The sequence below is a fragment of the Salvelinus sp. IW2-2015 genome, linkage group LG25, assembly GCF_002910315.2.
Source record: "Salvelinus sp. IW2-2015 linkage group LG25, ASM291031v2, whole genome shotgun sequence".
Taxonomy (NCBI): Eukaryota; Metazoa; Chordata; class Actinopteri; order Salmoniformes; family Salmonidae; genus Salvelinus; species Salvelinus sp. IW2-2015.
This window is the reverse complement of record NC_036865.1, coordinates 12002929-12023828: the sequence shown is the minus strand read 5'-3', so window position 1 is coordinate 12023828 and position 20900 is coordinate 12002929. Positions and strand designations below refer to the sequence as shown.

General features: G+C 44.5%; 1 protein-coding gene across 2 annotated transcripts in view; it reads right to left on the bottom strand.

Moving 5' to 3' along the window:
• Nucleotides 1-590: 590 nt before the first annotated feature.
• rasgrp3 (RAS guanyl releasing protein 3 (calcium and DAG-regulated)) overlaps nt 591-20900 on the bottom strand; it is a 20661-nt gene continuing 351 nt past the window's right edge. The window contains exons 2-13 of one of the 2 annotated variants that reach the window (XM_023970552.2): nt 20669-20816; nt 20092-20265; nt 17942-18058; nt 16516-16791; nt 16236-16316; nt 15985-16098; nt 15589-15704; nt 14607-14754; nt 13825-13861; nt 13532-13681; nt 13055-13434; nt 591-5458 (exon numbers count right to left, since the gene is read on the bottom strand). In XM_023970552.2, coding sequence (XP_023826320.1) covers nt 5450-5458; nt 13055-13434; nt 13532-13681; nt 13825-13861; nt 14607-14754; nt 15589-15704; nt 15985-16098; nt 16236-16316; nt 16516-16791; nt 17942-18058; nt 20092-20265; nt 20669-20800 — 1734 coding nt within the window. In that variant the 5' untranslated portion in view covers nt 20801-20816 and the 3' untranslated portion in view covers nt 591-5449. The remainder of the gene's footprint in view (nt 5459-13054; nt 13435-13531; nt 13682-13824; nt 13862-14606; nt 14755-15588; nt 15705-15984; nt 16099-16235; nt 16317-16515; nt 16792-17941; nt 18059-20091; nt 20266-20668; nt 20817-20900) is intronic. The other variant, XM_070434911.1, reaches the window with a different exon arrangement.

Below are 20900 nucleotides of genomic sequence, written 5' to 3'. Positions count from 1 at the left end.
AGAAAAAAATACAATTAATTAACAGGCATAGAGAGATAGCTTTCGTCTGCAATATGTGATATAAATCAACTATTTAAATTTGATAAATATTTATGTTCAGTCTTTGTGAAGTCCCTGAAGTACTTATGGTCAGCTATCCAACCTATCCTCACCAGGCAATGGTAAATTGTAGATGGTCTGTGCCACTTGACCGCCACTAGGGGATGGTGTTTGACAACATATTTCCATGTTTACATTTCCCAGTTTAGAGAAAGGTTTCATCTTTCACTTTAGATGTCAGCGATTTCAGATATCTAAATAGAACATGAAAGGCATTTTTCCAGATGTTACCTACCCTTTATTCTTTGAAGACTAAAGATACATATCTTCAAGATAAATTAGATAAAAATGCACCTGTACCTGCTCTCTGTGGGAGACATCCTGTTGTGGACATGTCACTCCATCTTCCTTCTCTACTTCCCACTGTATCAATAAGTCCTAAAACAAATCTTGGTTCTCCATTCTCCTTAAAAAGATAAAACATCGTTCTGTTTCTATGAGATAGAAATGTGGGCAATGCCCCAATGGGCTTGTGTACAAAGAGTCTGATGAACAGGATTATCTTTTTTATTTGGCGGTTTAAAGTGTAAACAGTTTACAGCTGTTTATCTTTATGGCATGGTTCCCCCCAGTAAAGATACAACAAACATAGGCCTAGCGAAGACAGAATTGGCAAATCAACCCATAGCACATGGTCGACAAGATGGAGCAGAACAACAGTATTGAAACACAGTATCGAGCAGATTTATACATAATAGTGAAATATGAAAGATATGGGAAATGGGTACTAACAGCGTATGGTTCATAAGATTCCTGTAAAACTTATTTAAATGTGTTATCACTTATATTTGTCTTTATTTTTTATTTTGTAGAAAAATACACAGTATATTTTTAAATATTATAACCCCAAAATAATCCATCAAGGTAGTAAAAACATTTTTACACATAAAGATAGGCATTTTGATCAAGGTAATAAGTACACTGAACAAAAATATAAACGCAACATGCAACAATTTCAAAGATTTTACTGAGTTACAATTCAAATGAGGAAATCCGTCAATTGAAATAAATTCATTAAGCCCTAATCTATGGATTTCACATGACTGGGAATACAGATATGCATCTGTTGGTCACAAATACCTTTCAAAAAAAGGTAGGGGGGTGGATAAGAAAACCAGTCAGTATCTGGTGTGACCACCATTTGCCTCATGCAGCGCGACATCTCCTTTGCATAGAGTTGATCAGGCTGTTGATTGTGGCCTGTGGAATGTTGTCCCACTCCTCTTCAATGGCTGTGCGAAGTTGCTGAATATTGGCGGGAACTGAAATACGCTGTTGTACACGTCGATCCAGAGAATCCCAAACATGCTCAATGGGTGAGTGTGCAGGCCATGGAAAAACTGGGAGATTTTCAGCTTCCAGGAATTGTGTACAGATCCTTGCAACATGGGACCGTGTATTATCATGCTGAAACATGAGGTGATTGCGGTGGATTAATGGCACGTCAATGTGCCTCAGGATCACATCACGGTATGTCTGTGCATTCAAATTGCTTTCGATAAAATGCAATTGTGTTCGTTGTCCATAGCTTATGCTTGCCGATACCATAACCCTACCGCCTCCATGGGGCGTTGACATCATCAAACCGCTCATCCACGCTGTCTGCCATCTGCCCGGGACAGTTGAATCTGGGATTTAGCCATGAAGAGCACACTTCTCCAGCGTKCCAGTGGCCATCAAAGGTGAGCGTTTGCGACGCTGTACTGCAGTCAGGTCAAGACCCTGGTGAGGACAAAGAGCACGCAGAGGAGCTTTCCTGAGACGGTTTTTGGCAGTTTGTGCAGATATTCTTTGGTTGTGCAAACCCACGGTTTCATCAGCTGTCCGGGTGGCTGGTCTCAGTTGATCCTGCAGGTGAAGAAACTGAATGTGGAGGTCCTGGGCTGGCATGGTTACACATGGTCTGCAATTGTGAGGCCAGTTGGACGTACTCCCAAATTCTCTAAAACGATGTTGGAGGCGGCTTATGGTAGAGAAATTAATTATTGCATTCAGCATGCCAATTCCACACTCCATCAAAACTTGAGGCATCTGTGGCATTGTGTTGTGTGACAAAACTGCACATTTTACAGGGGCCTTTTATTGTCCCCAGCACAAGGTGCACCTGTGTAATAATCATGCTGTTTAATCAGCTTCTTCATATGCCACACCTGTCAGGTGGATGTGTTATCTTGGCAAAGGATAAATGCTCACTAACAGCATGTAAACTAATTTGTGCACAACATTTGAGAGAAAAGCTTTTTGTGCATATGGAGAATATCTGGGATCTTTTATTTCAGCTCATGAAATATGGGACCAACACTTTACATGTTGCGTTTATATTTTTGTTCAATATATATTTTGGGATGTAGCCTATCACGTTGCTGAGAGATTTGTCCCTTAATAAAATTATTGTGATTCTATGGGTAAATATACATTCATATTACATACATAAATCCAGTATTCAGGTTATGATTAGTTGGTTCATTTTCCACCACTAATAATACATCTGATATTGGGCCGGAGTGAGTTTTCTGGCCTCAGAATATGTATTGGCTTTACTTTTCCCTCATAAACATAAATAGACTATATGTCTACTGGGTCAGCAGGTAACAGGCTAGAGATGGTACATTTCACTGTTTCACAAATACACAAGGAGTAAAAAACATTGCCATATGGTTGGTTACAGGATGCACTTCTAAAGATTTGACCGAGATAGTAGTTTACTGTGGTAGCCTTCAATAACAATTTGACAAATCTGAACTGATTAAACTCGGCGCTGAAAAATCTGTTTAATACTGTACATTATCAAAATCTGTATCAATTTGCCACTCATCAACAAATAATAAAATAACATTGGCACACAATGACAAAACAAACAATGCTACAGAATTCTCTMCATAAACAATACAAATAGATAGAATGAAAATAAAATAGATGACAAACACAATCAAGTGAGATAACAACACACTTTTCTCAAGTAGACCAGTTAATGATAATAATGTTGATAATAGTGTCATCCATATTGTTGACAATAATCTGACTGAAAAAATATAAAGTCTTGTTGGAATGTGTCCCAAATACAAACAAAAGTATGTCGTTGCAGAAGTGAAGTTGCCACTGCCTTAATATCCCTTATCAACATGATAACTCAACCGTTTTCAGAACAAACAATAAAGTCATTTGATGTCAAGTGTGGTAACTACTGTATGTGAGTGTGAGACAAGCAGGGACTTCAGAACCTTCAAAGATCAGATTATTGGTCTTCATTAGTGTAATATTATACAAGCACTTGTACTGTATGTTCTCAATACCCAACACGTAACAACCCCAATAGAGCTACTGTTTGTAGGATCTGGCACCAAGATCAATGAGTACTCAAGCAGACCAATGTACTCTAAAAGCAGCTCAGCCATTTAGTAAAGAACCTCTGTGGCATCACAACACTTTGCTGTCTTTGATTTCAGCCAGGTATGAGGATATTGTGGGTTTAAGACCTTGCAGGAAYACCACATTATCCATGAGAGGTCCAGTAGCAAAGAGAGTGATATTGCTCTGACGCACTAAGCACTGAATAATTTCCATCCCTTAACTCTTGTATATGTGGCTTTGGATATCTCTTGCTAATATACACTATCTTTTCCCCATGCCCCTCCTCCAACACGGAGTGCTCTGACCCTGAGGCCCTGTTCTTGTCCTACTGTGTCGAACAAAAGGTCAGACCCTATTGTCTCTACAGAGATCCATGTCAAACTCACCTGCCCATACCTACTTCTCCCTACCCTGAAGGGGGTGGAGTCCCTGCAAGCAGTCTCTCTACAGATGAAAATAAACTATCTCCTCTTACGTAACCTGCTGTATCCTTGGTGATGGAGGAACTGACCTGCTCACTCAACTGATGCCTGGCAACCACAACACAATGAGCACCTGGGCTCACATCTGGTGCTACTGTAAGCAAGTTAGTAATCAGTGCTCCACTGACTGAGGGCTTAGTGGAGATTCCATTACCTCTGCCTGAAGTCAACAGGCTTGATCCTTCAGCTGATTAAAAAAGGTCAAAGGTCACTCAATGGCTTCTGTGGACAGTGAGACAACAACGTTGACCCATATTCACATATTTAACCTGCATTGCTTTGAAATATCCAGAATAGGTTGAACACTGACCAGCTTCACTAGTATCGCATGACTGTATGAAATATCACATGCCTAAACCCATAAATATGTGTACAGTATACATAGTTCACCTTATTGTCCTGAGTGGGCACATATTACAAAGACTAGATTTCATCTTTTGAGTTCAAATCCCTTTGAAATAATAAGGCTGAAAACAATAAAGCTTTCTTGACTAACCAAAAGACACAACTATTCCTTGATTTATAAAACAAGTCTCAGTGGTTATATTGTTCTTTATCTCATGCTCACACAGCAAGTACCATTTCTTGGATTCCAGAGTAAGATACAGAACTGGCACATAAACGATCATCAGTAGTCATGTTACAATAAACTTACCTTTAGAAACAATGTACCTGCCTCTGTTTCCCTCATCACTTTCACTTCATCTTTAACTTTCTATTGCTTTACATCTCGATCCGTGTATGCATTCTCCCATCTCCAATTGCATTCTCACTTTGCATCCCTCTCCTAGTCCATTCAAAAACGTTCACTATGTTCTCAAAACGTTATTGCAACTTAGTCACGTGACCCAAATAACTTCATTTCATGGTATTATACATGCCCTTAATGATTTCTTCAGCAAATCAACAGTAGATATCACATATAGTGTATGTGCACCACAGACCACACACACTGTAAATAGTAAGCATGTACTGTACATGCTCCGACATTCATACAGGCACAGGTGGACACCCGGTCAGTCTGTCAAACACTGGTGAGCCCCGTTTGAGCCCCAACAAACCTAAATCACTTATAGGTAGTCCAGGATCCTTTCCCCATGACACTGATGGGGTGGAAAGGCAGGTGTGTAGAGCTGGGGAGCATTCAGGAGTGTCTGTACCCTACCAAACAAGGGCYTTTTCAGTTCCACCACTCCACATCCTCTCACTCCCCTTCACTCACTTATGGCATGTGAACTCTCACGGTGAATGCCAAACCAGCCCTTTGCCCGAACCAACTCGCTTGGTGTGAGGGAAGGTGAAAGGACCCGGGAAGAGACTGGTTTGGGATTCAGCATCACTATTCACATGTGGTTCACTGAATACATGTCCGTCTAGGTCAGAGGAGGTCCGTCCTACTCCAGGTCACCAAATGGGGGCCTCAAGCAGCCAAGTACTTCCCCTAGTAAGGACAGCTTCATGATGCGGGCTGCCGAGGACCTCCTGGGGCCCTGGGTCCGGCCCTCGGTGTCGCCATGTCAGCTGTTCTAAGGGTAAGAAGAGAGACACATACTGTCGTCACATATTTAGAGCTCACGACAGAGGAGAGAAGACAGGAACACCCTTGCCAGTCATTCAGAAGAAGTCACAACTGTAGAGAGATGTTCAGTTTTTGTAGATTGCCTACAGTGGCAACAAATTGGCTAATAGTATGGATTACGTCCATCTCGTAATGGGATCAAGAAATATATGTGAGTTTCGTTGAGGCTCTGAGGATGGAAACCACTTGCAAATACGTTAGATTGAATGTTGATCCAAATGTTCCCAAGGTAGATGACCCAATAATACCATTAGTGCCTCAGGTTGTAAAAGCAAGATTTGTCTCGATAAAATCTTCAACGCTCTGCTTTTGAGCCAAACTAAATGGTCTTTATTTAGCCTTCTTAGGCTGATGAAAATCAACTTCTTGACACAAGCCACCATCAATCTGAATGCCTCTGTGGCCTCTGTGCTCCCTTGATCTAGATAATCTCCCAGTGAATGGAAGAGAAAAAGTCCCTCTTTCCCATGTTACTGAATCCCTTGTTTCCATGGGTATGAAAATATTTGAGGCTTTAATAACAAAACCTTCTGCGGTGGTGAGGCCGTAGGTAAAAGGTGAAGGACACAGACTCTGACAACAAAGACAAAGAAAAGACCTTTCACTGTATTGTCCTGCGTCCCTGAATCTGACCTTGCCAGGTCATCCATTTTGGGCTTGATAAGAAAACACATAACACAATGATAACTGTAATGCTGTTATTGGGCTATTGTTAGAAGTAAAAAAGACAAAGTGTTTTAACATGCATGAGAGAGGATCACCATTAACAAACAGAATAACAACCACTTGAGGGAGAAGGAGTGATAATGAGAGTCTCAATGTGACACAGGTAACTGCCAAAATTATTTATTTGGACAGTTATCTGTATGTTGTGTCACAGAGCATTAAAGCATAATCATCCCATAAAGCCACAACAATACACACATGCACACTCACACAGCGACTCACACATTCCAACACACAGAGACAAATCAAATCAAATCAAATGTTATTTGTCACATGTTTCGTAAACAGCAGGTGTAGGTTGACTAACAGTGAATTGCTTACTTACAGGCCATTCCCAACAATGCAGAGAGAAAGAATATAGAGAAAAGTAAAACACGTAATAATAAAAGTAATAATAAATACACAATAAGTAATAATAACTTGGCTATATACACGAGGTACCAGTACTGAGTCATGTGCAGGGGTACGAGCCCCGTCGATGTGCACGGCCCTCTGTTTCCTGTAGTTCACGATCAGCTCCCTTGTCTTGCTGATGCTGAGGGAGAAATGTTGTTCTGGCAACACACTGCCAGGTCTTTGACCTCCCAACAGGCTCATTGTCGATGGTGATCAGGCCTACCAGTGTTGTCAGTAAACTTAATGAAAGTGTTGGAGTCGTGTGCGGCCACGCAGTCATAGGTGAACCTGGAGTACAGGAGGGGACTAAGCACGTACCCTTGAGGGGCCCCCGTGGTGTTTAGAAGGTGTTTAGTCCCAGGGTCCKTAACTTAGTGATGAGCTTGGAGGGCACTATGGTGTTGAACGCTGATCTGTAGTCAATGAACAGCATTCTGACAAAGGTGTTCCTTTTGTCCAGGTGGGAAAGGGCAGGTTGGAGTGCAATAGAGATTGCGTCATTTGTGGATCTGTTGAGGCAGTATGCGAATTGGAGCGGGTCCAGGGTGTCTGAAATGATGGTGTTGATGTGAGCCATGACCAGCCTTTCAAAGAATTTCATGGCTACAGATGTGAGTGCTACAGGGTGATAGTCATTTAGACAGGTTACCTTGGCGTTCTTGGGTACAGGGACTATGGTGGTCTGCTTTAAACATGTCACTGTGCACTTGCCAGCTGGTCAGCGCATTCTCTGAGTATGAGTCCTAGTAATCCGAATGTTAACCTGTTTAAAGGTCTTACTCACATCGGCTACGGAGAGCGTGATCAGTCGTCYGGAACACCTGGTGCTCTCATGCATGGTTCAGTATTACTTGCCTTGAAGTGAGCATAGAAGGCATTTAGCTCCTCTGGTAGGCTCATGTCACTGTGCAGCTTGTGGCTGGGTCTCAGTTTGTAGTTCATGACAGTTTGCAAGCCCTGCCACATCCAACGAGCATCATATCCAGTGTAGTAGGATTCAATCTTAGTCCTGTATTGATGCTTTGCCTGTTTGATGGTTCATTGGAGGGCGTAGTGGGATTTATTTTAAGCATCCAGATTAGTGACACTTCGCACTTTGGTCCGCAGGTAGTATAACTTTTCATTACATTTCATTACATTTCATTATAGTACAACGGTTTGATTTGTCTAATCTTAGCAATTTCTTCTTAGCTAGCTACATAGCCGTCTTTGTATCAAAGATAATTGCGTAATTATCGTATTTCGTCGTCCTAACGCAGTCTACACTGCTATCTGCTAYCTGCCCAGCAGCTAGCCAGCTAGCAAACGTCCACCGTCTACCGAATAGCAGCACTGTAGCAACTATTACACCCAACTGAACGACTTGATTAGTGTAGTGTTAGCTAGCTACATAGTTGTCTTTGCTGTCTTCGTATCCAAGATAATTGTGTAGTTTAGAGTGTGTAGTTTTAGAGTGATTATCTTAATTACCCGAGGTGTCTAGCCAGCTCTATCTGTCGTCTTAACGTAGGAGACACTGCTAGCTAGCCAACAGCTAGCCAACGTCTACCGAATAGAACTTCCGCACTCAACAACCCGGTCGCATTCCGCTTCGCTCCACGGGTAGTATAACATTTTCATTTCATTTCATTACAGTACAACGGTTTGATTTGTTTGATCGTAGCTAGCTACATAGCCGTCTTTGTATCAAAGATAATTGTGTAGTCTAGAGCGATTTTCTAGGTTAGCTAGCCAGCATTTGCGTTTCTTTTAACGCAACGTAACGTAATCAACACTGCTAGCTAGCCAGCTAGCCCCCGAATAGCAGCACTGTAGATATTACACTCAACGGAACGACTTGATTAGTGTAGTGTCAACAACGCAGCCACTGCCACTAGCCTACAAAGTCAACAACTGCCAGCTACCTACAAAGTCAACAACGCAGCCACTGCCAGCTAGCCTACTTCAGCAGTACTGTACATCTTAATACATTTTAGTCAATAAGATTCTTGCTACGTAAGCTTAACTTTCTGAACATTCGAGACGCGTAGTCCACTTGCCACTCCCAATCTCCTTTGGCATTAGCGTAGTCTCTTCTGTAGCCTGTCAACTATGTGTCTGTCTATCCCTGTCTCTTCCTCTCTGCACAGACCATACAAACGCTCCACACCGCGTGGCATCGGCCACCCTAATCTGGTGCCCACGCGCACAGACCCACGTGGGTTCCGGTCTCCGGTAGCCTCTGGAACTGCCGATCTGCGGCCAACAAGCAGAGTTCATCTCAGCCTATGCCTCCCTCCAGTCCCTCGACTTCCTGGCACTGACGGAAACATGGATCACCACAGATAACACTGCTACTCCTACTGCTCTCTCTCGTCGCCGCCCACGTGTTCTCGCACACCCCGAGAGCTTCTGGTTAGGCGGGGTGGTGGCCACCGGGATCCTCATCTCTCCCAAGTGGTCATTCTCTCTTTCTCCCCTTACCCATCTGTCTATCCGCTCCTTTGAATTCCATGCTGTCACAGTTACCGACCCTTTCAAGCTTAACATCCTTATCATTTATCGCCCTCACCAGGTTCCCTCGGAGAGTTCATCAATGAGCTCGATGCCTTGATTAGCTCCTTTCCTGAGGACGGCTCACCTCTCACAGTTCTGGCGACTTTAACCTCCCCACTCTACTTTGACTCATTCCTCTCTGCCTCCTTCTTCCACTCCTCTCCTCTTTTGACCTCACCCTCTCACCTTCCCCCCTACTCACAAGGCAGGCAATACGCTCCGACCTCACTTTACTAGTATGCTGGTTCTTTCCACTAACACCTCATTGCAACTCCCCTCCAAGTCCCGCCCACACTTGTACCTTTTCCCTCTCGCTCTCATCCAACACTTCCCACACTGCCCCTACTCGGAATGGTATCGCGCCGTCCCAACCTTCGCTCTCTCTCCCCCGCTACCCTCTCCCTTTCCATCCTATCATCTCTTCCCTCTGCTCAAACCTTCAACCATATCTCCTGATTCTGCCTCCTCAACCCTCCTCTCCTCCCTTCTGCATCCTTTGACTCTCTATGTCCCTATCCTCCAGGCCGGCTCGGTCCCCCCTCCGCTCCGTGGCTCGACGACTCATTGGAGCTCACAGACAGGGCTCCGGGCAGCCGAGCGGAAATGGAGAAAACTCGCCTCCCTGCGACCTGGCATCCTTCACTCCCTCCTCTCTACATTTTCCTCTTCTGTCTCTGCTGCTAGCCACTTTCTTACCACTCTAAATTCCAAGCATCTGCCTCTAACCCCAGGAAGCTCTTTGCCACCTTCTCCTCCCTCCTGAATCTCCTCCCCCCCCCCCTCCTCCTCTCTGCAGATGACTTCGTCAACCATCTTTTGAAAAGAGGGTCGACGACATCCGATCCTCGTGTTGCTAAGTCAAACGACACCTGCTGTTCTGCCTCACACTGCCTACCCTGTGCTCTGCCCTCTTTCTCCCCCTCTCTCTCCAGATGAAATCTCGCGTCTTGTGACGGCCGGCCGCCCAACAACCTGCCCGCTTGACCCTATCCCCTCCTCTCTTCTCCAGACCATTTCCGGAGACCTTCTCCCTAACCTCACCTCGCTCATCAACTCATCCCTGACCGCTGGCTACGTCCTTCCCGTCTTCAAGAGAGCGAGAGTTGCACCCCTTCTGAAAAAACCTACACTCGATCCCTCCGATGTCCAACAACTACAGACCAGTATCCCTTCTTCTTTTCTCTCCAAAACACTTGACACTGCCGTCCTTGCCAGCTCTCCCGCTATCTCTCTCAGAATGACCTTCTTGATCCAAATCAGTCAGGTTTCAAGACTAGTCATTCAACTGAGACTGCTCTTCTCTGTATCACGGAGGCGCTCCGCACTGCTAAGCTAACTCTCTCTCTCTCTCTCATCCTTTCTAGACCTATCGGCTGCCTTCGATACTGTGAACCATCAGATCCTCCTCTCCACCCTCTCCGGTTGGGCATCTCCGGCGCGGCCCACGCTTGGATTGCGTCCTACCTGACAGGTCCTCACCGGTGGCGTGCGAGAATCTGTCTCCTCACCACGTGCTCTCACCACTGGTGTCCCCAGGGCTCTGTTCTAGGCCTCTCCTATTCTCGCTATACACCAAGTCACTTGGCTCTGTCATAACTCCATGGTCTCCCTATCATTGCTTGCAGACGACACACAACTAATCTTCTCCTTTCCCCCTTCTGATGACCAGGTGGCGAATCGCATCTCTGCATGTCTGGCAGAACATATCAGTGTGGATGACGGAATCCCACCACAAGCTGAACCTCGGCAAGACGGAGCTACTCTTCCTCCCGGGAAGGACTGCCCGTTCCATGATCTCGCCATCACGGTTGACGACTCCATTGTGTCCTCCTCCCAGAGCGCTAAGAACTTGGCGTGATCCTGGACAACACCCTGTCGTTCTCACTAACATCAAGGCGGTGGCCCGTTCCTGTAGGTTCATGCTCTACAACATCCGCAGAGTACGACCCTGCCTCACACAGGAAGCGGCGCAGGTCCTAATCCGGCACTTGTCATCTCCGTCTGGATTACTGCAACCGCTTTGGCTGGGTCCCGCTGTGCCAAACCCCTACAACTCATCAGAAGCCGCAGCCCGTCTGGTGTTCACCTTCCCAAGTTCTCTCACGTCACCCGTCGCTCCTCCGCTCTCTCACTGCTTCCAGTTGAAGCTCGCATCCGCTACAAGACCATGGTGCTTGCCTACGGAGCTGTGAGGGGAACGCACCCACAGTCCCTCCAGCTCTGATCAGGCCCTACACCCAAAACAGGCACTGCGTTCATCCACCTCTGGCCTGCTCGCCTCCCTACCACTTGAGGAAGTACAGTTCCGCTCAGCCCAGTCAAAACTGTTCGCTGCTCTGGCCCCCCAATGGTGGAACAAACTCCCTACGATACGCCACGCACAGCGGAGTCAATCACCACCTTCCGGAGGAACACCGTGAAAACCCCACCTCTTTAAGGAATACCTAGGATAGGATAAAGTAATCCTTCTCACCCCCCCCCCTTAAAAGATTTAGATGCACTATTGTAAAGTGGCCGTTCCACTGGATGTCATAAGGTGAATGCACCAATTTATAAGTCGCTCTGGATAAGAGCGTCTGCTAAATGACTTAAATGTAAATGTAAATGTAGTGTGCCGCTCCTTGAAAGTGGCAACTCTAGCCTTTAGCTGAGTGCGGATGTTGCCTGTAATCCATGGCTTCTGAATGGGATATGGATGTACGATCACTATGGGGGCAACTTTGTCACACCTATTTATGAAGCCGGTGACTGATGTGGTAAACTCCTCAAAGCCATCGGATGAATCCCGGAACATATTCCAGTCTGCCCCAGCGAAACAGTCCTGTAGCTTAGCATCCGCTTCATCGGACCACTTGTATATTGAGTGCATGACTGGTACTTCCTGTGAATTTTTGCTTGTAACCTGGAATCCGGAGGATAGAGTTATGGTCAGATTTGCCAAATAGAGGGCGAGGGAAAGCTTTGTATGCGTTTCTGTGTGTGGAGTGAAGGTGAAGTTTTTTAGCCTCTAATTGCACATGTGACAGGCTGGAAGAAACTAGGTAAGACAGATTTCAGTTTTCCTGCATTAAAATCAACAGCCACAAAGCTTGCCGCTTCTGGATGAGCATTTTTTTATTTGCTTATGGCCCTACACAGCTCGTTGAGTGCCATCTTAGTGTCAGGATCGGTTTGTGGTTGTAAATAGACAGCTACAAAAAATATAGATGAAACTCTTTTGGTATGGGGTACAGCTTATCATGAGGTATTCGAAATCAGGGGAGCAGAACCTCGAGACTTTCTTAATGTTAGAGATTGCGCACCAGCTGTTGTTAACAAAGAGACACACCTTCTCCCTTGAGCTTACCCGACGCTGCCGTTCTGTTCTGCCGATGGATAGAAAAACCAGCTAGATCTATATTATCCATGTCCATGTGCACTCAAGACGCTGTGAAACATACGATATTACAGTTCTTCAGGTCCCGTTGATAGGATAGTCTCGAACGGAGCTCGTCCAGTTTGTACTCCTGTGATTGTATGTTCTCCTGTGATTGTATGTTCACCAATTGAACAGAGGGTAGAAGAGGTTTATGTACTCGCTGACGTATTTTCATCAGGGCCTGGTCCAGGGTGAGCAGTGTGTCCTGCGCCTCCGACTCGTTGAAGTAGAAATATTCATCCAAATCGAGGTCAGTGATTGCTGTTCTGATGCTCATTAGCTCTTTTCGGTCATAGGAGACGATGGCGGAAACATCATGTCCAAAAACAGTTAAGATCAACCCAAAATAAAACACACAAAATAGCAGAATTGGTCAGGAGCCCGTAAAACGTTTGCTATGCAATACACCGTTCTCAATATACAGAGATCCCCTGACCCATACACACACATATACAAGCACACACACACCTTAGCTGCAGTCACCTTCTCTCTGTGTGGTGTTATCCCGTTCTGTACCACCTCTGCAGGTCCGTCCGTCTGCTCTTGGGAATCCCGTCGACCCCTGGGCTGCCCCTGGGCCTCATTTTCCCAGCGGGCAAAGCCTTTGCTCTTGGAGGCCTTCCTGTGTGGTCGGTATCTCATCTTGGGGAAGGTGTGGGAGCCCCCGTCCCCAGCCCCCCAGGTGTGCTCTGGCCACAGAGGCTCTGTCTGTGTGGCCTGGCTGGTGGTGGCCCGTTGCAGACGCACAGAGATCCGCTGGGCCGAGCCCGTCATCAGGGTGATTGACTTATGATCCAGGTCAGAACTGCCAGGTGTCACCGAGGGGAACTCAAACACTTCATCCTCATCTGCAGGGAGGACAATATGACAGGAATGAAATACACTGACCAACCATCATAGTTGAAATGCTGTTGGTTACAGTATATCACTAAAGTGTTGCTGTACCTTTGCAGGTGGGCATGGCGGGGCTGCTGGGTAGAGAGCTGTGGGTCAAGCTCCCAGGGGAGACACTTCGCAGAGAGGTGGAGCGCGGCAGCTTCCTACAGGCCAGCACCAACAGCTCCCTGCACTGCTTATGGCAGTTCACCCCACAATCTGAAATGGAACATATAACATTGCTGTCAGACCTTAGCCCTCACAGTGCATGTATAATGAAAAATCCCAAATGTCTTAAATGTGCAGTTCTCCGAATAATAGAAAACAGGCTGATACATATGCGCACAGTCCATAGAACCTACCCTTGCACTTGTATCCCTGTTTGATTATTCCCCAGAGCTAATAGTAACAAGTCCAGAGGGGCAGGAATTGGAGCGAGTGGGAAAAATACAAAGGAATGTTAGAATTTGTAATGGTGGAAGCATATTCAGTGTAAACCATTGTGTAATAAACAGGATACAATCTCTCACAACACCCTTCCTGTAAACTCTGTGTGTTTGGTGGTGTGTGTGTGTGTGTGTGTGTGTGTGTGTGTGTGTGTGTGTTCATTTGAGAATAGGAGGACTTCTCTGTAGAAATTCTCCTTTATTTTCAAAACAACACAAAATAGAAAGATAGAGGGAACATAATTTGTGTACATATTTTAACACGCAACAATAACTGTTCTGTCACGTAAGATGTGCATCCTTTTATTGTTGACTATGTGAGAGGTGGCATTACCATATAAATCACATTATTGTTCTGTCGACATGACTCAGTGTTGTTTTATCAACTTTAATAAACCAATGTATCCTGAAGTCATGTCAACATATTGCATCACTGTATTTTTACATCCCTCTATGCACTGTGAATCATCTTTGTCCTAGAAGGTCATTAATCAACTTCTTCAAGGAGTAAAGATAGACATCTTCTCTCAGCACTGTATGATTCGGTAGCTGTCTTGCACTAATTTGATGGCAGTATATTGCTGACATAAACAACCAGAAAGCATTATACTTTTCTTCCAACCAAAAGTGCGCTGTCTCTCTGAGCATAAACAACTAGTTTATATTAGTGTGCATTACAAAGTGCACAGGATACATACAAATCCAGCACAGTGCTCGCAGAAGGTGGGCTTCAGATACGTCATCTCCGTAAAGTTGTGGATAAAGCCAGGGCCCATTTTATACTGGAGCAAGGGGTTGGCCCTCAGGAAGTAAGCCATCATCTCATCCTTACTAATCAGACCATCCCTGTAGAAGAGGAGCGAGAAAGAGAGACATAGACAGAGAGAAAAATAAATACAGATAAGAGAATGATCAGATGGAGAGAATGACAGCTCCTGTTATGCAAACATTACAGTAACTCCCATCCCTTATTTCTGTTTTATCCAGACAGGAAGAGATCTACAACAGTGCTCTAAATTAGACACCCAGGTGGTTTGTGACAACTCCAGCCCCTACATATCTCCAGTCTCCCTCCTAAGGAGCTCAGCCTCCCAGACCTATTTTCTGAGTCATGGAGCTGCTCAGGCGAGCCTAAATGTGATTTGAAGCGTTCCAGTGAACAGATGAACCGCCCAGGACGCGAGGGCAGAGCACTGTGTGTGGCACTGTGTGTCCTTCACGGGCTGCCATAACCTTCACCTCCCCCCTCCTCAAACCATGGCGACAAAGCACCACTCCCAGTCAAGACAGGGCAAGGCTAAAAGCAGATATGACTCTGTTGTGACTTCACAGGGTTTTCCTGCAGATTTACGAGAGGATGTTTGACATTACCAATGACCTCATTTTCACTGTAGCTTGGTGTGGTGAAACACGGTTGTTGATGGCCAGTTACTGTATCTCGCTGTGAAATGTTTAGACTACCCACAATCGCAGTCTTATTGCATCTTGGATGCTCGTAGCTGCTTTAAAGGCATGTGTGGAATGTGCGTGCGTATGTGCGTGCGCATGTGTGAGTGAGTGAGAAATAGGGAGAGGGTGTTTGTTGGTGACAGAAAGAGGGAAATCGAAGAGGAGGATGAGGTGGCTTAGTTGCGACACCTCTGAACCCGTCATATTTCAATGGTAGACAGGGTCACTCACTGGTCCTTGTCCAACACACAGAAGGAGTCCAAGAAAGGAAAGTTGGCAGCAATACTCTCAAAGTCCTCCTGAGAGATGTAGCCATCATGGTCATGGTCGTAGTTCCTGAATACAGACTTCCCAGAAAAAGACATGAACAAAATACTGTAAGTGATTTACAAGCACCAGTCTTTTTTTGAGTCATATTTTCGGTTTATATACATACTCAAATATTTGGTACTGTGACAGGAAAAGCCACTGACTGATTCTTGAAATAATGTACGAGATATTTATAGATGGATTACCCATCCTGTAGATAGTAACATTTTCAAGCGTTCAGACCACAGCTAAACTATGTCCACCTGGACTTTATTCAAGATAAGACACAGATCAGTTACTGTAATGGAAGCAACTTACATCCACCACCTTCCTGATGTGCTTGTTCACCACATTGGGGTCAGGTTTGGTTGTCACACCTGACGCCCAGTCCAGAGGGGCCATTGGTTTGTTGGGGGTTGTCGGAGAGGTAGGCTGTGGGGATTGAAAAGATAGAGAGTTAATATAGGAACCCTCAGGTATACAGTATTATTTCTATTTTCATACATTTCAGTTTTCTAATAACTACAGCTCCAACAATGCAGCCTATAAACCACAACAAGAAGTCTTACCAAAGACTTTGGGTTACGTGGTTCCCTTAGTAAAGATAGCTCATATATTTCATCTTCAGTGTAGTACAGGTCTAGAGAGAGCTGGAGGAAATTGTTTATGATTAAACATGAAAATAGATTCAGCCTTTCTGCAATAACAAACACATATATAATCATGTTACTCTTTTGTATGATCCTACAAAATGTTGTTTGATACCCACTGAAATGACAAATTGAGTGACAGAATGATAAACAAGTCAATTTCCTGTTGACGGGGAACCTTTTAGGGCGGGACACTCACGGTGAGCAGGTAGATGAGGTCCATGTTGGGTTCCACCTGGGATGCAGCACTCTGAAGGGACACCAGCTCGTTGAAGGTGAGGTAGAGCTGCTGCATCTTTACGATGTTCACCTTGTCGTCGTCCACCCAGTCAGAGAAGACCACGTGCACGGCGATCAGGTCCTTCAGGTGGACTCCCAGGATGGGGACCTTGAAGCCTTCGGAGTCTGTGAACGCCTTGCGGTAAGCACAGTAGTTCCCATTGGAGGAGACCAGCTCCGTCATCTCATTCCAGATCTGATGGGAGGGGTAAGATGTCAGGAAGTGGTGGACAGCATAGATATTAGGGTAATAACCATAACAGCTGACATAACTTGTCATAACCTGTCATATGGTCATAACACTATCACAACCCATATATTTACACCTGCTATCACAACCCATATATTTACACCTGTTGTGACATTTATTGCGATATTTTATGGCTGGTTATGACACCTACATCAGAGTGTCAAACCCCACATTTATTCAAATTAGTTTTTTCCCTGCCAAAAGTTTCCTTCATTAGAAAGTTTGTTTCTTATATCTTTTGTTGTTGTTGTAACGAATTCTTTAGAGTCGTGTTTTTTCCTCATATCTTAAATAACTTGTAGAAAATACACTTTATGACACTGTCAAGAAGCATTGCGACCATCAGAATCATATAAGCCAGGTAGGCCTATCACGTACATGCCCTTATGTCAGTCATCAGTCAAGAAGTGGGTGAATTGTCCTGCTCCTGAAATCTGCTCCTGCATTCATCCCAGGCATCAGCAACAGAGCATTGGGGTACGTGCATGTCTGACATCAATGTTTGCGCAATTACAATGATAATTTCACATGGTCAATTAAAGAAACATATATAACATAAGTATACTGTTGACACGCAGGCTATGGTGTAATGGAATGTTTTGCCTTGTGTGATAGGTTTTGTGGGTTTTGACACTTATATGTAGGTATCATAACCAGCCATAAAATAACGCAATATGTGTCACAACAGTTTTAAATATGTGTCATGACACTGTTATGACCATATTATAACAGGTTATGACAAGTTATGTTGGCTGTTATGACATATTATAACAGTTATGATGCTGTGTGTCAAGTAAAGTGTTACTGATATTAGATACAGCACCRGAAAGATACAGCGAGAGTGACATGACAGCAATCGATACRATACAGATGTTATCAAATGTAACATCCAATGSCAGGAAATTAGAACGGTATCAATTCTGTGTGGTGTGCTTTCTGAAACCATCCCTACATGGTAGTTGATGAATTGGTCTMAATGTATCTTTAGCAGATGCTAAATGAATACGACCATGATCTAAAGTAAACTAAAATGTAGAATYMCATCAGATGATATTAGTGAGGCTGTGACAGAGCAGAGGCAGGCGTGCGTGCTGACCTTGGTGACCTCGGGAGCCAGATGCGAGTGAGTCTCCTTCAGACGAGAGATGGAGCTGTGACTCAGACCTCCCACCACGGCCATCAGCGTATTAAAGTTCTGCAGTTGGAGGAGTTTCTGAAGGACAGAGTGGCATGGAACAAGGTGGAAGAGAGGGAGAGAGAGGGGAGGTAGAGTGAGATGGAGAGAGGGAAGAGAGGGGAGGTAGAGTGAGATGGAGAGAGGGAGAGAGAGGGGAGGTAGAGTGAGATGGAGAGAGGGAGAGAGGGAGAGAGAGGGGAGGTAGAGTGAGATGGAGAGAGGGAAGAGTTAGATAGAGCGAGAGTAAATGAGGAAGAGAAATACAAATTACAATAAAAAAACTAACATACCTGAAAACAACTTTATTCCAATACAGTATCTAAAGCGACATACACCAACATCAATTAATCTCTCTTTACATCAGGGTAACATGCTGTAACATCTTATTTTTAAAATGTGAGAAGCTTTGCCTGTAAAAATCTAAAAACAAAGAGCCCTCTTGAGTTGAACAGACTCGCTTCTGCATTAGCTGAGAAATTGCCTTCATAAATAGGCATGAGCATGAGTGCTAGTCATTAGTCTTCTGAATAATTCCTTTATCTAATTCCTTGTAGATGATAATGGAGGGAGAAGCCCCTGGTATCTGATCAGATTAAGAGGCCCAACAGCATGCATGATGCTTAATGTCACCCTCTGCCCCCCAGCAATTAGACATGGAGAATCGCATGAATCGAGATGAGACAGTGTTATTGCTAGAGGGAAGCCCTGTTCTTACGTCAGATAGCGCAACGATTCCTCCTGCATTGATCCGTCTCGTTTCTCACAAAGAGCAAGGGGATGGATCAAAAGTTATTCAACTACAATGTGCCATCATATCATAACTTTTCAAAAATACTGGGTGCGTTCGAGTTGTAAGCTTACTTGTGTAAGGAATCTTGTGAAAGCTCTTGTGGATTAATGTTGAGAAACGTTATGATACGCAGCTTGTTAAACAACATTAAGAAATACCATTTCTCACCATAACCTATAAGACTTAAATTGCTGATAAAGCTACACGAGGAAAGCATATAGAGGAGGCCTTTCTATAATAGAAAAGAAAAGCATGTGTGGGCAGCAGTAGCTTTTAATGAGCTGAGGGTGTTTGTGATCTAATTGACAATGTTCCAGTTTCATTGATACAGACGATTTAATGCAAGTCAGGCTCAGCTAACTGTCTGATTAATATACGGTGCTTCATATTGAACCGTGAGTCCCTCTAGCTTCTTCTGTCGTTCCTTCTCCTTCGGCATGTTCACATACTTATAATGAGAGAGTTTCTGCACATGGAGGCGAAAGAAACCATTTCAAGCGTTACAATGTTGTACAGTTAATGAGAATTTATGCCTCAAAAAATTGCCCCGACCTCTTTTACAGTTGCTTGTGTCAGAGTGGGCGGGTTTTAGCTCATCAGAGAAATTAAATTGTGAGGAGGAGTTATGGAATATAGGATGTAAGTGGAGAGGTGGGGAGAGTGAAGAAGCGTGAACCAGCAACGCCCCAGCTGTCAGAGAGAGCCAGAGAGAGAAAGAGATAGAAAAAGAGAGAGAGAGAGATCGAGAGAAGAAAGAACCCCACCCACTCACTAATAAACGCTGTGGTAATATGAAGGAGCAGACTTTAACAAATGTTCAGATTGAACCTTTTAGGGCCCTCTAATGGCACTGTCCTGTACGACTCCACAGATACATTTTTTATTTATTTAAATGCTTGTTATCATTTAGTTGGTAGTTTCATTTTGAGGAGGCTGTCACATTGTGTCATGACAGGCTTCTTGGGCAGTTAAACAGGGAAATGCATGAGCACGGTTGAGGGACGAGTGTCTCGTAAGAGTGATGCCACCTGACGTAAGACAATGCTGTGTCTCTTATCTATTCATGCAACATAATGGACAAGTCTTCCATCTACACTCTTTATGCTCCCTGCATCCTTATTCCCAATTCAACTGTTGCCCTAACCCTAAATATGGGGTAAGTAACAATACTTGGTATTTAATAATAATTAAAATAATAATAATAATTACACAGTAATAAGTGCACTGTAATGTAAAGTGTTACCATCAAACCTACAACTAGGAAGTCCTCTCTTCCTACCTGGGCCACGTTGATGTATTTGGTGATGACCTCAGCACGGTGTTGGGGTGTCAGCTTACTGAGCACCATGAGTTGAACCCACTGGGAGACTCCGTTGAACAGGGCGATGGAGCGCTCCAGTGTTGGGTTATCTACCAGACATCCGTGCATTACATAGCTTTGGTAGTCTGTGAACTGGGTTTGGGGGTTGGAGAAAGGGAGAGTTAGTGTACATGGCATGTACAGTCGGCTGAGTAGATAACACAGACGTCATTGGCATATACTGTGCCCTACATAACTGGTGAATTTACACGTGAACTACCCAGCAAATAAAACTAACTGAAATGTAGAGCAAACGTATCTAAGAACATACTCTGTGGTGGTGCGCAATTAGCCTGGGGACGAGGTTAGTTGACAGCCAAAGCTTTGTTCTTGTACTTAGTAACAGTACTAGAGGGGCTAAAAAGAGTTCTGTGGAAAAAGTACTCTTGGAAAGAGTCTTGAGGAATGTCACACACAGGGGTTAGATAGGGAAGAAAGGGCCCCAGCAGGTGGATGGGTTCTCAGGCCAAGTGTCTTTTTCCACCGGGACACTCACTGATATCCTCCTGATGGACTTGTACTCCAGGAACGTGAGGTGTTCAGCCAGCTCCATGGGCTCTAGGTGGTCAAAGAGGAGTGAGGCTTTGCCCTTCTTGGCCTGCTTCTTCCTCTGGGTCAGCTTTCTCATCCAGTCATATGATGGACTAGAAAGAAATACACACAATCTGTTGAAGTGTAAGTGTAAGTGTAAGTGTGTGTGTGTGTGTGTGTGTGTGTGTGTGTGTGTG